The sequence below is a fragment of the Hypanus sabinus genome, chromosome 9 (assembly GCF_030144855.1).
Source record: "Hypanus sabinus isolate sHypSab1 chromosome 9, sHypSab1.hap1, whole genome shotgun sequence".
NCBI classification, from domain to species: domain Eukaryota; kingdom Metazoa; phylum Chordata; class Chondrichthyes; order Myliobatiformes; family Dasyatidae; genus Hypanus; species Hypanus sabinus.
The window spans coordinates 31,070,489-31,090,229 of record NC_082714.1 but is presented as its reverse complement, the minus strand read 5'-3'; the positions used below and the strand labels follow the sequence as shown (position 1 = coordinate 31,090,229).

General features: G+C 38.7%; 2 protein-coding genes across 3 annotated transcripts in view; both read left to right on the top strand.

Annotated features, from left to right (window-relative positions):
- arhgdig (Rho GDP dissociation inhibitor (GDI) gamma) overlaps positions 1-3,704 on the top strand; it is a 50,715-nt gene extending 47,011 nt beyond the window's left edge. Inside the window, exon 6 of one of the 2 annotated variants that reach the window (XM_059978648.1) lies at positions 3,637-3,704. In XM_059978648.1, the coding sequence (XP_059834631.1) occupies positions 3,637-3,704 (68 nt within the window). Of the gene's footprint in view, positions 1-3,508 lie in introns of both variants that reach the window. The other variant, XM_059978647.1, reaches the window with a different exon arrangement.
- Positions 3,705-10,502: 6,798 nt separating this feature from the next.
- Positions 10,503-19,741, top strand: part of LOC132398976 (protein disulfide-isomerase-like) — a 42,361-nt gene continuing 33,122 nt past the window's right edge. Inside the window, exons 1-2 of the mRNA XM_059978812.1 lie at positions 10,503-10,716; positions 12,281-12,487. Coding sequence (XP_059834795.1) covers positions 10,503-10,716; positions 12,281-12,487 — 421 coding nt within the window. The remainder of the gene's footprint in view (positions 10,717-12,280; positions 12,488-19,741) is intronic.

Below are 19,741 nucleotides of genomic sequence, written 5' to 3'. Positions count from 1 at the left end.
AACAGTTCTCGTGAACCTCCTCTGGACCCTCTCCAATGCCAGCACATCCTTTCTTAGATAAGCCTAAAACAGCTCACAATGCTGCAAGAGCAGTCTGACCAATGCCTTATAAACCCTCAGCATTACATCTTTGCTTTTATATCCTAGTCCTCTAAAAATGAATTCTAACATTGCATAGGACTTCCTTACCACTGACTCAACCTTCAAGTTAACCTTTAGGGAATCTTGCATGAGGACTCCCAAGTCCCTTTGCACCTTTGATTTCTGATATTTTTTTCCCCATTTGAAAGGTAGTCTATGCCTTCATTACATATGTAATGCATGACCATACACTCCCCTACACTATATTCCATTAGTCACTTCATTACCCATTCTCCTGATCTGTCTAAGTCTTTCTGCAGACTGCCTGCAGCCTCAACACCATCTGCCCTTCCACCTATCTTCATATTCTTTGCAAATTTGGCCACAAAGACATCAATTCTGTCATCCATGTCATTACCTTATAATGTGAAAAGCAGCGGTCCCAACGCTGGCCTCTGCAGCATCCCACTAATCAGTGGCAGCCAACCAGAAAAGTGTCCCTTTATTCTAACCTTTGCTTCCTGCCAATCAGCCAATGCTCTATCCACGCTAGTATCTTTTCTGTAATACCATGGGGGGTTCTTAGCTTGATAAGCTTGATAAGCCTTTGCAAAGGCCTTCTGAAAATCCAAGTAAACAACATTCACTGATTCTCCTTTATCTATCCAACTTTTATTTCCTCAAAGAATTACAAAAGATTTGTCAGGCAAGATTTCCCCATGAGAAAATCATGCTGACTGTGGCTTATTTTATTATGTACCTCCAAGTACCCCAAAACCTCAACCTTAATAATGGACTTCAACATCCTCCCAACCATGGAAGTCAGCCTCACTGGCTTATAATGTCAGCTTTTTTTCTGCTTCCCTCCCTTCTTAAATAGTGGGGTAACATTTGCAATTTTACAGTCCTCCAGAACCATTCTAAAATTCTAGCAATTTGTGAAAGATCACAGTTTTCACAATTTTTTTCAGCTACCTCTTTCAGATCCCTAGGGTGTAGTCCATCTACTCCAGGTGACGTATCTACCTTCAAACATTTCAGCTTCCCAAGCACCTTCTCCTTAGTAATAGCAACGACAGTCCTTCTGCCCCCAACACTCTCGAATTTCTGGCATACTGCTAGTGTTTTCCACAGTGAAGACTAACATACAATATTTATTAACTTCGCCCACAATTTCTTTATCCCTCATCACTACCTCTTCTCTGTCATTTTCCAGCAGTCCGATATCCACTCTCACCTCTCTTTTACTCTTTATGTGCCTGTAAAAACTTTTTGTATCCTCTTTTATATTATTGGCTAACTTACCTTCATATTTCATCTTTTAGTTGCCTTCTATTGGTTTTTAAAAGTTTCCCAATCCACTAACTTCCAACTAATTTTTGCTATATTATATGCCCTTTCTTTTGCTTTTATGCTGTCTTTGACTCCTCTTGTCAGCCACGGCAGTGTCAACCAAGCTTTAAAGTACTTCTCCTTTGGGATGTGTCTATCCTGCACCTTCTGAATTGCCCTGAGGAACTCCAGCCATTGCTATTCTCCTGTCATCCCTGCCTAGTGTATCCTTCCAATCAATTCCGCCCCGCCCAAGGTTCCTTTACCTTAAGCTCCCTAATCAAATCTGGTTCATTACACTCACCCAATCCAAAATTGCCATTTCCTGTTGGGCTGAACAATAAGCTGCACAAAAAGCCACCTGAAAAGGCATTCTACAAAATCACTCTCTTGGGATCTATCCTGGTTCTACCTGTATATTGAAATTGCCTATGGCTATCATAGTACTGCCCTTTTCAAATGCCTGTTCTCTCTCCTGTTATAATTTGTAGCCCACATCCTGGCTACTGTTCAGAGGCCTGTGTATAATGTCCATCAGGTTTTTTTTAATCCCTGCAGTTTCTTAACTCTACCCACAAGGATTCTACACCTTCCGATCCTATGTCACCTCTTTCTAGGGACTTAATTTCATTTTTTACCAACAAAGCCCTCCCACCCTCTCTGCCTACCTGCCTGCCCTTTCAATACAATGTGTATCCTTGGATGTTAAAGCTCCCAGCTATGATCTTCTTTCAGCCACAACTCAGTGATGCCCACGACATCGCACACACCGACTTCCAAATCTGCTCGCAAACATGTGGCACCGGGAGTAGTCCAATGATCACAACCTTTGAGGACCTGCTTGTTAACTTCTTACCTAACTCCCTGCATTCATTCTGGAGGACCTCATCCCTTGACTTGCCTGTGTCGTTTGTACCAACATGTACAATGACCTCTGGCAGTTTGCTCTTCTTTTCAGGAATTTTCTGCAGATGTCCTTGATCCTGACACCCTCATGCAATGCATCATCCTGGTGTCTGTCATCTTCCTCCCAACTGGCTATTGAGTCTCCTGCCACTATAACCCTGTCTGACTGCACCCTTTCTTTTTATTGCCTGTGTCACAGTATCAATCATTCCCTCACTGACAGAACATCTTTACTCAGATAGAGACCAACATAGCATAGAGAATTCCAGATGAGGTTTCACCAATGCCCTGTACAGCTGCAGCATGACATCTTATTACTGTACTCAAGTCCATTTACAAAGAGAGCTAAAATATTTGCCTTCCTTAATTGTTTGCTGCATCTAAATGTGTCTTTTTGAGTGACTGCAAGAGCACCCAGGGCTTATTGTCACTTCTAGTTTTCTAATCAATTATCTGTAGATAACAATCAGTAGTTCTGTTTTTAAATCAAAGTGTATTATTTCAAATTTATTCATGTTAAACTGCATTTGCCCATTCACCCAACTTGTCCAAAATCGCATTGGGGCCTCTTTTCAACCACTGCTTCAGTCACATTTTCTCACAATGTCATCTGCAAATCTGTAGATGCTACATTTAGCTCCCTTATTGTGATTTGTGACACTACAGGTCCAGATGATGCATTTTTTCTCTCCTCACTGGGGTTACAATAACACTAAAGTGCTGTGCTTTTCACTCTTTAATGGTTATTGTGCTCAGGTGAATGCAAAAGCAGATTGTATACACGGAATGGTCAAAATTGACAACTTTTCTGTTTCTGATGCTGTTTTATTGCAAGGGTGATTAATGTTAAGACAAGCAATTATTCTTTGCATGATGATATTTTTCATATGAAATGGTCTTACTAGAGCAAAACAGCTGACATGCTTTTGACTAGTAATCTTATTTGCACACATTCATATTTCAGCTTTTTCAATAAATGAAATGACTTGAAATTATTTGAAAATTATGCTTGTAGAGTCATTAGCTCTAAAGGTAATCACAAGACCTATTATGCTATCCTATGCCATCGTTAGTCAAATATGTTCAGTCAGGTGTTTAAATCTGGATGTTGCTGAGAAATCGCTTGAATCACTTGACAATGTTATAACTTTTTCTTTAATTATCTCTTCTATTTATGGCAAACAGCAAGCAAAGACACCTATATGGTCGGCAGCTATGGCCCCAGAGAAGAAGAGTATGAGTTTATAAGTCCAGTTGAGGAAGCACCAAGAGGAATTATGGTGAGGGGCATGTATACCATGAAGTCCTATTTCACAGATGACGACAAAAGTGACCACCTGCACTGGGAATGGAAGCTGAATATAAAGAAGGATTGGAATGACTAGGACCTGGCTCGCTCTTAAATAAGATAGAAACCGGTAGTCAGAGGGATTACTGTCCTGGTACCAAAGTTACTTTACGGCTTTTTACTACCATTACTAATTGCGTATGTCATTAATTGTACAAAAGTAACTTTGTCTGCAGAACCCTTTGCTTTTAGTACAAGTGCTTTAGGTAGTAATGTGTGTTCTGGTGTTTTATTGGTGATATGAAGATTGATATTAAAACTGACTATTCAAAATGACTAAATGTGAACATGGATATGAGAAAGATTAGTTATTTCTGAATGGCTAATAAAATACACTGTAATGGCATTCATTATGTGAAATGGAAGCCAACGAACAGTGACTATGTTGCTAAGCTCTGCTTTCGGGCACATGTTCTATAATATATTCTGCTTCTTCATTAACATAAATCTGAAATAAAAACACAAACTGCTGGAAGTACACAGCTACTTAATTGGCATCCAAAAAAGAAAGATGTGTTAAAATTTCAGATACATACTTCATTGGAGCTGTATTTCCCCGAATACAGTTTATTTTTGGATTTTACTTCAATGTGAAAAGCCAGCCAACATTAAATTACAAATTATTGATAATATTTAAATTTCACAATGATGAAAGAAATACTTGCACCTTGCAATCAAAATTTAATATGGATAGTCACTTTGAAACCATGCATTGAACACCTTTGCCATTAAGCACATTTACTACTATATTTACATTTCAAAAGTACTTCACAAGCTGTAAAGCACTTTGGGATCTTGAGGTTTTGTTCTTTTTGTCAGCTTTTCTTTCTGACATTTTTGAAACATATTGCCATTGATTTACTGCTTTATCTAAAAATGGCATTGGTTCTGAATACAATATCTTTACTGATGACAGATAGAGATTTTAAAATTTTAAGAATTAATTTGACAAAAACGTACCTTTGTTTTTACTCTTTCAGAGCAGTGTCTTTTATTGTAGATACAAATTCACTTGAATTAGAATTTAATTGCATTATTGTAATTCTTCCTGTTTTTGAATTTGCCTTCCACAAAGCATAATTCATTCAGGTAGCTTTTAGTGATTATTGTGGTGGAGGCAGCATGTTAAATGGTTTGAAAATGTGTGTTAAGGTGCACAGGAATGTGACATAATGGTACTAGTACACTTCACTTTCCAGCTTTCACTGCTTCGCTACTCTTTCTGAGAGTTAACTATAGAAATTACAAATGTGCATTTTTTTTTAGCCTTTTCCATTTCAAAGCAGTTTGTGACATTTTAGCAAGATTCTTAAAATGTAATAGGACAGGGGTCCAAAACTTGGGCTCTGTCTAATGCAGTTCTATATTCCATTGTGTGACCAAAGCCTATTTATTTCAGTATGTTACAACCATTCTATCGACTTGTGAGGCTCTTATTTTTCTGTGACCTGTATTTGATGCTTCAAATAAAGATTGGGCACGAACAAGACTCTTTAAAAACCATACTCTTATTTTTTATTTGATAACAGTGAACGGAAGAGTTATATCTCAAGAATTTCTTGCTAATTATACTCTTGCTTGACCTAATTATAATGTTACGTACCCTGTAACTGGGTCACTTACCAGCAAAGATAGAGAGGTCCGTTGAAGTCTGATGGTACTATTTTTACCAGTAAAAATACACAAAAATAATATCAATGCAAACATACAGATTATATACGTCTTCAATACTAAATCTAAAAGCACAGGTATAATAATACTCAATAAGAAATAGCTCTATCATTGTCTAGGGGATAATGTATTGTCCGATGGAAATATAAAAGACATTTTAGTTCATTCAAGCTGCAGCTTTTTGGTTGGAGAGAAAGACGGGTTAAAACTTGCCCATTCCTTTTATGATGCCAATCCTTCGAGAGTCATTGGGAGTTGATTTCCCCGTTGTTAGCTAAAAACCGTTCTTCCATGGTAAAGGACCACCGATTCCAGGGCAAATGGAAACGGACGCACGTGGCCTTCCCATCGGCTTTCGCTATTACGGGATCGCTAGCATTTCCTCTGGTGCGTCTGAGGGGCTGTTCCCACAGACCCTCTTTTTATCCTGACTCACAGGGTCTCAGATGTCAATCAGGTTGGGATGATGCAATCCCTCCACCAACCTCCCCCTCGGATCATTGCCTGGGGCTTCGATGCATCGTACAGGATTCAATACACAATCCCGTCTCCAAGAGACAATAGCCGGTATCAATGGTTCCGCCTTTTCGGAGGCCAGGACACATTCCAGCTCTTTGTGGATTCTGCATGTCTTTCTCTCATTTCCTGGGTCTCCTGAACTGACTCAATAGTGATCTTGCGATTCTCACAAAGGAAGGGGCTACCCCACACCCTTCGGCCCCTCAGAGCAGTGGCACATTCGTAACAATAATATTAAGTAAAAAATGATAACTTGCACCTTTGCCATCTAATCAAAAATAGAAGGATTACATCAACTATGTACACAGATTGTAAATTGACTATATTCCTGTTGTATGTGTAGAAAATGACATTTTTGCTTGGAAATGTATCTACAGTAAGCTGCACTAAACAGAATCCTCAAAATTATGTTCTGGGTATCCAAAAGGACAATACTGACAACGGTCATATGTACATTTCCACAAAGTTTACATATGTTTTGAAATGTGCAATATGGTTTCCAGCCAGACAACAGACTTGTAGTTTTCATGGCTGTAATTGCAGTTAGTACTGGTAATTTTTCCCCAGATGTATTTAATTAGTTTGCATTTCTTTGAGGTGTGTGCTGTCAGCATGTCTTCACCCATGAAGCTACAGTTTCTTTGAAGCTGCTACACACTTCATTGATGCATTCAATAACAGCAAAGTTTCCCCAGTGCTTCTACAAATATGACATACAGGCTCAAAACCCACCTTTGATAATGCACTCTGAAGAATTAGATCTGGGCTGTTACTTGCAAGAGGCGAGGAGTGTGTGAGTGCCCAAGAAATAAAACGAGAGTAATGGTGTATTATTTCACAAATATCTGCCAATCATATCCATGCCAGCTCATAGGGGACAAAGCCATTAGGTTTCATTCCCCACTCATTTGTTAAAAAATATTTCCTCTCTCATGCCTATCAATACCCTCTTGACATTTTTTTCCACTAAGGGGTGATTTACTGTGACTAATTAATCTACCATCATGTCTCTGTCAGTCCTGATGAGTTAGCTGATATTTTTGCAGCTTGTGATCACATTCCTGAAGTAAAGTGAGGCTGCACTCGATGCCAGCGCCACCTATTTTTGACTGGGTGAAATTGGCACCTTATCTCACTTCTGTTTCTTGTTTTGGAATTGCAAGACTGATTTGTCAGAATTACTTCACCTTTTTCTGTTTCTGTCACATCCAATGTTGCTTTGTTGACTCCATCCAGGTTTTGGTATGTTTGCACATTATTCTAAAATGGTGCAAAAGCAGTTATGAGATGCTTGGTAAACCAGCTGGCAGAAAACGTATTGAACCATTTACTTCTGATGTTCTGCTTCACCCGACTCTTGCATGCTTCAATATTTCGAGCAGTATCATTAAAAACACAGTACGGTCTTTTAAAAAGTTCCACTCTATGTTTGTAGTATACTACCTCATTACTTATGTTTCCCTACAGGAATTGGTCCAAAGAAGAACAAATGGGCTGACATTTGTACATAGAGTAGTGCAACTCATTTCCAATTAGAAAAAAATATGGTATAAACCACTAGGCAGAATTCTGGGGTTTGTATCGCTGCATATTTTGTACAACTAATATTGTTATTTTTTTATCAGGCATTTATTTTCCCCTTGTAATATCTGCACTTCATGAAAAAGTGCTGAGTTTGTACCTTTGGACTCTGAATTTCCACTTCCATTATGCTTCACAGAATTCAATTTCTGCTATGTGTGAATGCTATTCAATCAAAAATGCAAGCTTTCCAATGAATACAAATAGTCGAAACAATTTTGGTTGAGTCAACTTTTACACTTTCCTTTTTGTAATTTAATAATATTCATAGAAAAATAACTAAACACTAACATTATGATTATATTTTTGTGGGAATTTGCTCCTCAAAGTTAGGAATTGGCTATTTTATCATGCAATATGTTTATATCTTACTCACTTACTAACTCCCATATTTGTTGTCAAAGGTCAGCTGCTTCACTTAAAATCTGCAAGCTATTAAATTTGATGTCTTACAATATATTTGATCCTTATTTAACTATCAGTAGGTCAGAGTGATATTGACAATTATTTTCACCAGCTGAGCTCTATATTGGGTGATTTTATAATATGTCCTAATGTGATTTGAATAAATTCTAAATTTGTTTCAAAAATTAGATACAAAGTAAAATGAACATTTTAGAATAATAGTGTAGCTGGACAGAAGTTACACAATGTAACTCAATTGCAACATTTAAGGGAAGTTTGGATAGGTACATGGATGGTAAGGGTGCAGAGGGCTACGGTCCTGGTGCAGGTCCATGGGGTAGACAGTTTAAGTAATTTGGCATGGGCCAAAGGGCCTGTTTCTGCACTGGACATCTCTGTGACTCTATGTAAATTACATTAAACATAATTGTTAAAAATAATGTTTTGTTTATGTTTTGTTAATGTTTAAAAATAAAGTTAAATATTTGTAGGTGATGGCTAGCTAATATACTGCATAATCTATTTACTTAAATTTGTTAGTACATTCTCAATGACTAGTTACAACTTTTATCGTTATTTTATCAAAGTCATCCCAGAGTTGATTCAATATTTGGCAATATCAATGAGAAGGTCATTGCATGGAAGTCCAGTCATTCAATGTGAGAAGGTCATCAAACAGAGTAACTGACTTGTACCTACCAACAGTCAACACGTGTACCATTGCACCTGTTTCAGAGTTACAATTTCTCATCATTTGTGTGCTGTAAGCTGAAGTTGCCTGAAAAAATCCATCAGATCAAGTCATTTGCACATATGGACAAGGCTGGCAAATTCTCACATCTATATTTAAGATTTAAATATACAGTAAATACAATTTTGTCACACATCAGGGTAAATCAAACACTGTATGAGGAAAAACTACGGCTATTGAAAAACAAATTTTTAAATACAACCTATTGATTTATTATAAGAACGTGTAGCATTACTTATGAGTCCTCTACTAACCCACATTTAGCTTCTGGTGTGTTTAACATAAATAGAAGTATTTTGGCATGTATACAATCTTATAAGATCACTTTACATGCAGGAGATTCTGCAGATGCTGGAAATCCAGAGTAACACACAGATTTTCAAAGACACTCAGCAGTTCTGGTTTCCACACTCTAGGAAGGATATGGCTGAACTGGGGAGAGAGCAGAAGTGATTGCCCAGGAATTGCCTGAATTTCAGGACATTAGGAATGGGCAGTGACTGGATAGGTAGGCTGGGTTTGATTTTTCTGGAGAGAGGGAGGCCGAGGTGTGACTTGATGGAGGTATAATAACATTATAAGAAGCATTGATAGGGAAGATGGGCAGATAACCATAATCATTTTTCATGGTAGGATTATCAAAACAAGTGTTTGAAAGGATGGAGTTTTAAAGGGCATTTGAATGAATTTTTAAAAATTTACACAGTATGGTTAATTTTCTAGAATTTGTCACCAAAGGAGATGGAGGAGTCAGATAAATCACTACCTTTAAGAGATATTTAGACAGGCACTTAAACAGGTAAAACATTGAAAGCCTGACCTGGTGCAGGGAATTGAGATTAATATAGATAAACAACTAGGTTGGCATGGATGTGGTAGGCCAAGGGCCTGTTTCTAAGTTGCAACGCTCAATGACTGTACCTCTCTTCTGCACACCAGGGAAAATTTACCATCAATTAACTGCACATTTTTGTGTTGTTGGAAGAAACTCGAGTACCTTGTAGAAATCCCATGTGGGAGACAGTCCAACTCCACACAAACAGAAGTCAGGATTGATCCCAGGTCATAGAGTCGTGAGGCAGTAGCTCTACACTGCCACCTGCTGACTATCATCTCTGCTTCTCTGATCCCTCTACTTACCACTAATCTCTTCAGCTCTGTCTTCCTCTCTATCCTTCAAACCCCTGGCACACAGAAAGTTGACAAAAGAGCTGCACACTGAAAGTTGACAACAGTGGGGCTGTTGTCGACTCGGGCTCTGATGATGCAAGATTATACAATGCTCAGACTCCAGAAACCTGTACAAGTATGTAAGCAGGCTCATATTTTACATACCTATTTCATTCCCAGGTCAATAGGTTTGTCCATTGGCCTGGTTCATATTGTGAACAAGTTTTATGAACCATTACTCTTCTAAAGCATATGGTTACTTGGGGGAACCGAGTCCTTCACTTGAGAACTGCCCCAGAGAAAAGACAACAACAGATAGCTTACATTTTGTGGAGCAGCAACAAATACTCATCCGGCCAACACTTCGGAAATTGTTTCAACCACTCAGAAATTGAACCTAATTAGTTTAGAATGAAGATTTAATTTTATTTAATACATTGATCATCAATGCAATGAAACAATTAATGGAATAATTTCAGAAGCATTAACAATCAAGATAATAATCAGACTGTGATTACCTTTGCAGAAAATGACATGTTTACCAATGTGCTTATATTAAGTGCTTTACCTGCTACAACACCAATTCATATTCTAATTCTATAGGCCAAGTATAAGCTTTAAACTGCTTTATTAATACCACAACCAGTAATAATACTCCACGAAGTGCTGTCTGTCAGGCGTCATTGTGGCCTTGTCTTTATCAGTGGTGCCTGCAATCAGTATGCAGTTCTGATCACCATGGCCAAGTGGTCCCTCTTAATGCTGTTCTTCGCCTTCATCACTGCAACGAAGGCTGAAGACCCTGAAGTGAAAGATGAGGCTTTGCCACCAAAAGGAGATTCTGAGGAAGTCATTTCAGACGAGATTACTGAAGATGAAGATGTTTTAGTGCTTAACAAGCACAATTTCGAGAGAGCTTTAAAGGAGAACAAGTACCTTCTGGTAGAATTTTGTAAGTAAGCATGACTTATTTTCAAGCTTTGACTGAAAGTTCAATCAAATTTCCTTGACAAATCAATTGTGTATTGGTATCAGTTAAAAATATTGCCATAAACTGTCAAAACATTGCTGAACACTATATCCAATAATAAAATTAGTCAATTAATGAGTAGAATATGGTCATTTTCTGATATAATTACATATTGCAAAGTTTAATGATCGCAGTTCCCATAGATGGAGAATTTCCTTTATGCATGCACAGTTCTATTTCTCATCCTTTGCTGTTAGATAAGAATCAGTATCTAAGTCAGATTTACTTTCACTGACATATGTTGTGGAATTTAATATTTTTCAGCAGCTCCCTACTGTAAGACATATAAATTATTATGTCACAAATATAAATAAAGAATGCAACAGAGGAATAATGAGGTATAGTTCATGGGTTCATGGACTGTTCATAAATCTGATGGCAGAATGGAAAAAGCTGTTCTTAAACCACTAAGATGATTTGTAAATACAGATCATTGTCTCTAATTACTTAAGAAATAATTAATATTTCATCCTTCCTTTGTATTGAAGACTGCACTATAATACAATGTGTTGTGTTAACCAATCATAAGTAAGTGATGGGTGAGAATAGTGTTACTTTCTAAATTTTTGTTCTTCTTACAAATTAAACACTTTCATACTAATTTGAATCGAGCTAAAACTTTGCCCATGTATTGACTTCCAAACAATATTATTCATGCTCAAAGTAAACTCCAAAACTGGAATAATAACTTGTATAAATTCCACAGTCAGCAAACATTGTGCTGAATGAACTTTAGAATTTTGCTTTTATTCAGTATAAAAGCAAAATTTTGAATCAAACGATTCAGTGTTACTGTCTTCACAGAAATCAGAATCAGGTTTATTAACACCTGCACGTGTCGCGAAATTTGTTAACTTAACAGCAGCAGGGGCAATGTACTCAGGGCTAGAAATGACAACTAGGATGGCACCATCACATCTTTATATGGTATTGCAGATCCATTATGCTGACTACTCTATCTAAACCCTTAAGTGGTTGGACATAGTTTAAATACAATAAACATCTGTCCCCTTTTGTGTCTCTTAATTTAAATGTCATCTGGTTACTATGCAAATACTGAGAATTTAGCAAAGAACTACCAACTTTCAATTGCTTGGTATGCCTGTTTGTTGGGAGTTGGGGATGATCAATTCAATTAAATAAATTATGCCTAATTTGGGTGCCAGGGTAAAATTATTCAGAGCAACCAAAGATACAAATCCAATATTATTCTGTTTTAGTTTTATGAAAATGATTCAGTTATTTGTGATAGTTTTTGTATGCTTTACGTACAGATTTCTTCAAAGTTGAAATATTGCACTTGTTCAGACCTTAAGATGGCAATTGATGATTTAGCATGTCTAATGTATTCTGTGGTAGAGCATTTGGCAGACAGGCATATCAGAGAAACTTGATGTCTGTTTTATGTAGCACCCGAATACTGTTTTCCAAATGTATAGAGTTTAAAATAATTCTTTAATATTATTTCTACTTACCCTTCCCAAAGATGCCCCTTGGTGTGGACACTGCCAGAGGTTAGCACCAGAATATGCCAAAGCTGCAGGACAGCTGAAGACTGAGTCGCCAGAGTTCAAACTGGCCAAGGTTGATGTCATAAAGGAGACCGAGCTGGCATCAGAATTTGATGTACGCAGCTATCCCACACTGAAGTTTTTTCAGGAAAGCAACAGAAAAACTCCAGTTGACTACACAGGTAATGTGATTTCGACAGATATTTACTGACTTCAGACCAGACAAAAAAATACAACGGATTTAATTTTATGGAAAATATTAGATTAAGGAACTGCAAGGCAGTTGGATCATATGAATGCAAAATCTAGATTCTGCATAAACCATTCGATTAAAACCTGAATGCCTTATAACCAAAGTCTAAATCCCTCTCATTATGTTATTGCATTGAACAGTGAGAGGTAGATAATATGCATTATGTCACTTTTAAACACACAGTGGCCACTTTATTAGGCATCTTCTGTATCTAACAAAGTGGTCACTGAGTGTATGTTTGTACTTTACTGCTGCTGTGGCCCATCCACTTCAAGTTTTCATGTGTTGTGCTCTTCTGCACACCACTGTTCTAATGCATGGTTATTTGAGTTGCTGTCACCTTCCTGTCAGCTTGAACCAGTCTGGCCATTCTCCTCAGATCTCTCTCATTAACAAGGCACTTTCACCCACAGAACTACTGCTCACTGGTTGGATTTCCTTTTGTTTTTCACTCCATTCTTGGCAAACTATAGAGGCTGTTGTGTGTGAAAATTCCAGGACATCAGCAGTTTCTAAGAGACTCAAACCACCTGTCTGGCACCAAACATTATTTCACAGTCAGATTCACTTAGACCACATTTTTTCCCATTCTGATGTTTAGTCTGAACAACAGAACCTCTTGACCTTGTCTGCATGCTTTTATGCATTGAGTTTGATTAGATTTTTGCATTAATAAGTAGGTGTCTAGGAGTACCTAATGAAGTGGCCACTAAGTGTGCAATAGAGCCATACTGCACTCCAAATGATTTCAGGAAGATCTTTCCACAAATTTTGTTTTACATCATGGCTAACATGTTTCAGTCCTCATGTACTGAATACTTATTGTAAGACAACATCTTTCAGATCTCCTTGATTCTGTTAGCTTTAATTAGGACCATTTAATTATAGTGTTTAACATTTCCCTTTCAAATCTCTTGCTGCATTCAAGCACCAAAATGGCTGATTTTTATTTTGTGCACATCTGTACTCTGAAGGCTGTCTTGTGGCGTCCTCCAGCGCTGTCATAATAATCTATCTGATCAGGTACCTGCAATGCATCTTGATCTGGAAAATCTTGGTCAAGAATTTCTATTGTGAGCTTGCATTAAATGAGATAGCTTTGAAATGAAAAGTCATTACTAATGGGAGCAACACTTCCATGGCATAACTATGGTTCGAAACTGCTGAGAATTGTCCAAGTGGTTGCTGTAAACGTTGTGGTTGCACACTGTCACTGGGTGAACAGGAATCTGGTGTAGCATGTTGTATCAGGTTAGATCTGTCCAAGATCCACAAGCTCATTCATTTCATGCAGATCTCTTGGCTATGAGCAGCAATGATTAGAATAAAGTGGGTTACATTGTATAATTATATTGGTCTGCTCTCATGCTTTTAATTATTCAAAAGTTTTTGAAAATCGTTTTCATTCACTCCATAATGTACTGGTTAAGTACAGGAGTACGTTCAGCCAAAGACTCATTCCACCGAGATGCAACACTGAGCGTCATAGGAAGTCATTCCTGCCGGTGGCCATCAAACTTTACAACTCCTCCCTCGGAGTGTCAGACACCCTGAGCCAATAGGCTGGTCCTGAACTTATTTCCACTTGGAATAATTTACTTATTATTATTTAATTATTTCTGGTGTTATTTTGCTATATTTCTACACTATTCTTGGTTGGTGCAACTGTAATGAAACCCAGTTTCCCTCGGGATCAATAAAGTATGTCTGTCTGAATGCTTCTGAATATTAGCAAGAAGAAGCATTGAAAAATGATAGCGCAGTATAACAGCAAGTGATCGTCTTAGTCGATTTTCTTGTGATCGCAGGAACCTGTTGGACATTGGTTAAGTGGAATGCTGCAAGTTTAGTTCACTTTTTTTTTGTTAGGAGCAATGGTGGGGTAGCTGTGTGGCCCCGTTTGAAGCATGGAAAAGGCTTCATGGCGCAGTGTCACTTGTTTGCAGCCATCTGGGAGAGAAGTGTCAGGGTTGGAGCCCGGAGGCAGTGTGACGCGGTGTTGTGTATTTAATCTTTCAATAATAGTTGAGTGATCTTGTATATATGTTGATTGATTAAATATTCTTTTCATATAAATAATTAATTATGGGCTATACATGAAAATATGTTAATTGCGTTCATCATCACAATATCACATGGTATGTGCACCAATGTTCCCTCTGAAGTGTATCTTCTGCTACTAGCGCACAAAGGAATTTAAACTGCACACAAAAGGTTGCCACTCTATACCTTGTTGGCATGTTAAGTATATTTCACGATCATGCACAATCATACTTCCTTTTCCAGTTTCTGATGCTAAAGGTGTTGACAACATGGTTTTGCGATGATTTATCTGCAGTTCTTAGAAATGGCTTATTTAGACAGTTTTTATTGAAGAAGTTAATCAGTGCACACATGTTGTTGTTGCTGGGCAAAAAATTGCACAGCACAATATTTTTGCGAACTCTCATTACAGATTAGAGCATAAATTGACATGAGCGCCTCATTTAAAGTAAAAGTCAAAGGTACACCCGTATTTTGCACTCCCCATGAATTCCTTTGAATTAGTTTAATGTTTTGAAGTTACAAAACATAACACACACAACATCCATGCTGGCATTGGTGCTGCTCTCCAGTGTTTGCTCAGTGGATTGTGTTTGTCTGCAGACTGCAGTGAGCTTGCTCTTGCCAACAACATTCATAGACTCAGAGACTTGGGCTATATTATATATTTTTTGGTTTGACTGTATATTTACTGCTATCTTGTGTGTGTTATATGTGCCTTGTACTGTGTGTGACTGTTGGTACTGTGTTTTGTGCTTTGGCCTCAGAGGAGCACGATTTTGCTTAGCTGTATTCATGGGTATTCATGTATGGTTGAATGACAGTTAACCTTGAACTTGAGTTTAACTATGAAGGACAGCAGCTTTGGGGGACTTCTTTGACATTTAGCAAATGTTGCTGTATCTCTCATGGAACAAGAAGACTATAGCTGGGAGGTTAATGTCTGAGGATGCATATTGTATTGAAAGGACAGGCTGGAAGGCAGAATGGTTGGCATTGCTCTGTCAATAAAAAATGAAATGAAGTTATTAGAAAAACTTGGCATTGCATTGGAAGGTGTTGAATCATTGTGGACAGAGCCAAAGAAATGCAAGAGTAAAAAAGACCCTGATGGGAGTTATATGCAGACCCCCAAATAGAAATAAGGATGTAATCTACAAATTACAATGGAAAATAGAAAATGCATGCCAAAAGGGCAATGTTACAATAGTCATGGGGTATTTCGATATGCGGATAAATAGGGAAAATCAGGTTGGTCAGATAGGTGATGGGGTAGGTAGTTTTGAGGAAATACAGAGGCCACAGAAGGACTTGAACAGATTAGAACAGGTAAAGATATGCCAGATGGAATATAGTTTTTGGAAATGTATGGTCCTGCACTTCGGATGAAAAAATTAAAGGGTAGACTAATTTCTAAATACAAAAAACTGAGGTGCACAGGGACTAGGGAGTCCATATGCAGGATTCCCTCAAGGTTAATTTGCAGGTTGAGTCTGTGGTGAGGAAGGCAAATGCAATGTTAGCATTCACTTCAAGAAGACTGGAATATAAAAGCAAAGATGCAATGTTGAGACTTTATAAAGCACTGGGGAGGCCTCGCTTGGAGTATTGTGAGCAGTTTTGGGCCCCTTATCTCAGAAAGGATGTGCTGACACTGGGGAGGATTCAAAGGAAGTTCACAAAAATGATTCTAGAATTGAATGGCTTGGCACATGAAGAGCGTTTGATGGCTCTGGGCCTGTATTCACTGGAATTCAGAAGAATGAGGGGTGACCTCATTTAAACCTATTGAATGGTGAAAGGCCTTGATAGAGTGAATGTGGAGAGGCTGCTTTCTATGGTGGGAGAGTCTAAGAGCAGAATAGTGGGGCATCCTTTTAAAATGAAGATGTGCAGGAATTTATTTAGCCAGAGAGTGGTGAATCTATGGAATTCGTTGCCACAGGCATGTGTGGAAACTAAGTCTTTATGTATATTTAAGGCAGAGGTTGATAAATGCTTGATTAGTCAGGACATAAAGGGATACATGGGAGTCGGCAGGAGATAGGGACTGCAGGAAAAATGGGTCAGCCAGGATGAAATGGTGGAGTGGACTCGATGGGCTAAATGGCCTAATTTTGCTCCTGTGTCCTAAGGTCTTAATCTGTTTTACCCGAATAAATTTTATTCCACAAGGCCCAAATTCCACATACGGATTCACTGGTTCTGTTATACCAAAGGTTGAAGTTATGGATAAGGATGAGATAAGTGCAAGATACAGTAATTGTATATAGAGCACAGAATTAATTACCTACCTCTTGAAATCCCATTTAGCAACACTTGGCCTGTAGCCTACTATGCCTTGATACAACTGCTTATCTTGCTGTCTATTAAATTTTGCCTCCAGACCTGCTCAGACAGATTCCACCTCCCCTGACCCCATTAAAATGTTCTTCCGCTGAATCCTTTTAAAACTCTTACACATTGCTCTATATCTATCCTTCTGCAATGAGGATAAGTTTTCAATTATATATCCTTTCCTCAGTTTCCTAAAGTACAAGGAAACAAGCACAGCCTATCCAGTCCCTCCTTATCAGGCAATGTGCTGGTGAATCTTCTCTGTGTCTTCTTTATGCAACCACACCCTTCCTCTAGGACAGTAACAAAAACTGTACACCGGACAATAGCTGAGGCCTAACCAGTGTTTTGTGATGTTGTATTAGAACTTCCCTGTTCTTATATTCTGTGCCCTGTCTGATGAAAGCAAGTATCCTGTGTCTCATACAAAATGCTGGAGGTATTCAGCAGGTCAGGCAGCATCTTTGTATGAGGAGAATTAACAGTCAATGTTTCAGGCTGAGACCCTTCATCAGGACTGGAAAGGAAGGGAGAAGAAGTTAGAATAAGAAGGTGGGGGGGGGGGCATGAGTGGAAGCGTACAAGCTAGCAAATGATAGGTATAACTAGGTGAAGGGGAAGGGATCCCATGGACTTTAAACTTTTGTAGCAATCTTCCATGTGATTGAAGATATGCATAAGTTAGCAGAGAGGTTGCATGGGAAATGACACTTAGTAAATTAAGTCTATAACGACCAAGTTATCCTTCATGCATGTGACCTGTATATTGAGGAAGGTCAGCAATAACAGAATGAGCAGGTAACATATGCTGGTATTACTTCTACAAGATTTCAGTGTGCTTACTTGTAGAAACTGTGTGGTGACTGAATCAGAATTAGAATCAGGTTTAACATCACCGGCTTATGTCATTGAATTTGTTTTATATATATATACTTACAAGTTAAGTTAAAATAAGTAGTGCAAAAAAACAGAAATAAAAAAAGTAGTGAGATAGTGTCCATTTAGAAATTGGATGGCTGAGGGGAAGAAGCTGTTCCTGAATCACTGAGAGTGTGCCTTCAGGCTTCTGTACCTCCTACCTGATGATAACAGTGAGAAAGGGGCATGCCCTGGGTGCTGGAGGTCCTTAATAATGGATGCTGCCTTTCTGAGGCACCACTCTTTGAAGATGTCTCAAATACTACAGATTCCAGTACCCATGATAAAGATGACTAATCTTACAACATTCTACAACTCACTTCAATCTTGTACAAATGATTTTCCCCATCCCATACCAGAGGGTGATGCAGCCAGTCAGAATTCTCACTGTGGTACATCTGTAGAAGTGTTCAAGTGTTTTAACTGACAAACCAAATCTCTGAAACTCCAAATGAAATATAGCTGCTCATTTGCCAATTTATAGCTTCATCAATATGCTGCATCCAATTTAGGTCCTCAGAGATATTGACACCCAGGAACTTGAAATTGCTCACTCTCTCCACATCTGAGCCCTCAATGAGGACTGGGTTTTGTTCTCTTGTCTTACCCTTTCTGAAGTCCTCAATCAGCTCTTTGGTCTTACTGACATTGAGTTCAAGGTTGTTTCTGACACCATTCGACTAACTGGTATATCTCCCTCCTATGTTCCCTTCATCACCGTCTGAAATTCTGCTAGCAGTGGTTGTATCATCTGCAAATTTATAGATGGTATTTGAGCTGTGGCTAGCCACACAGTCATGGGATTAGAGAGAGTAGAGCAGTGGGTTAAGCGCACACTTCTGTGGTGAGCCAGTGTTGATTGTCAGCAAGGTGAAGGTGTTATTTCCAATTCACACAGATTGCGGTCTTCTGGTTAGGAAGTCAAGGATCCAGTTGCAGAGGGAGGTACAGAGGCATACTGTAGATTGTATAGCTTTCTAATCAGGACTGTAGGAATGATGGCGTTAAATGATGAACTGTTGTCAATAAACAGAACTCTGACATAGGTACTTGTATTGTCCAGGTGATCCAAGACCACATTCAGAGCCATTGAGATTGTGTCTGTTGAAAACCTATAACCTATTGTGGCGACAGGCAAATTGCAGTGGGTCTAGGTTCTTCCTGAGACCGATGTTGATTCTGGCCATGACCAACATCTCAAACCATTTCATCATCGTACTTGTGAGTACCACTGGACGATAGTCATTAAGGCAGCTTACGCTACTCTTCTTAGACACTGGTATCATTGTTCCCCATTTGGGAATTTCCGACCGTAGCAATGAGAGATTGAAGATGTCTTTAAATATTCCTGCCAGTTGGTTGGCGCAAGTGTTCAGAGCCTTACCAGGTACTCCATCGGGCCCAGCCACCTTGTAAGGGTTCACCCTCTTGAAAGATAGCCTGACACCAGCCTCTGAGATGGAAGTCACAGGGTCACCGGATGCCGCAGGAATCCTCATCATTGTGATATTATTCTCCCTTTCAAAACAGACCTAAAAAGCATTGAGCTCATCCGGTCGTGAGGCATCACTGCTATTCACGATGTTGGTTTTTACTGTGTAGGAAGTCATGGCCTGCAAACCCTGCCAGAGTTGACGTGCATCCGATGTCGACTCAAAGCACTCTCATAACTTTCCCTTGGATCTTGAAATAGCCCTCCGCAAGTCATACCTGATTTTCTTATACCAACCTGGATTGGCAGACTTAAATGCCACAGATCTAGCCCTCAGTAGATTATGAACCTCCTGGCTTTTGATTTGGGAGTGTACAGTAAGTTTTCATAGGCACCCACTCATCCACACAGGTTTTAATGAAGTCAGTGACAACTGTGGCATACTTATCCAGA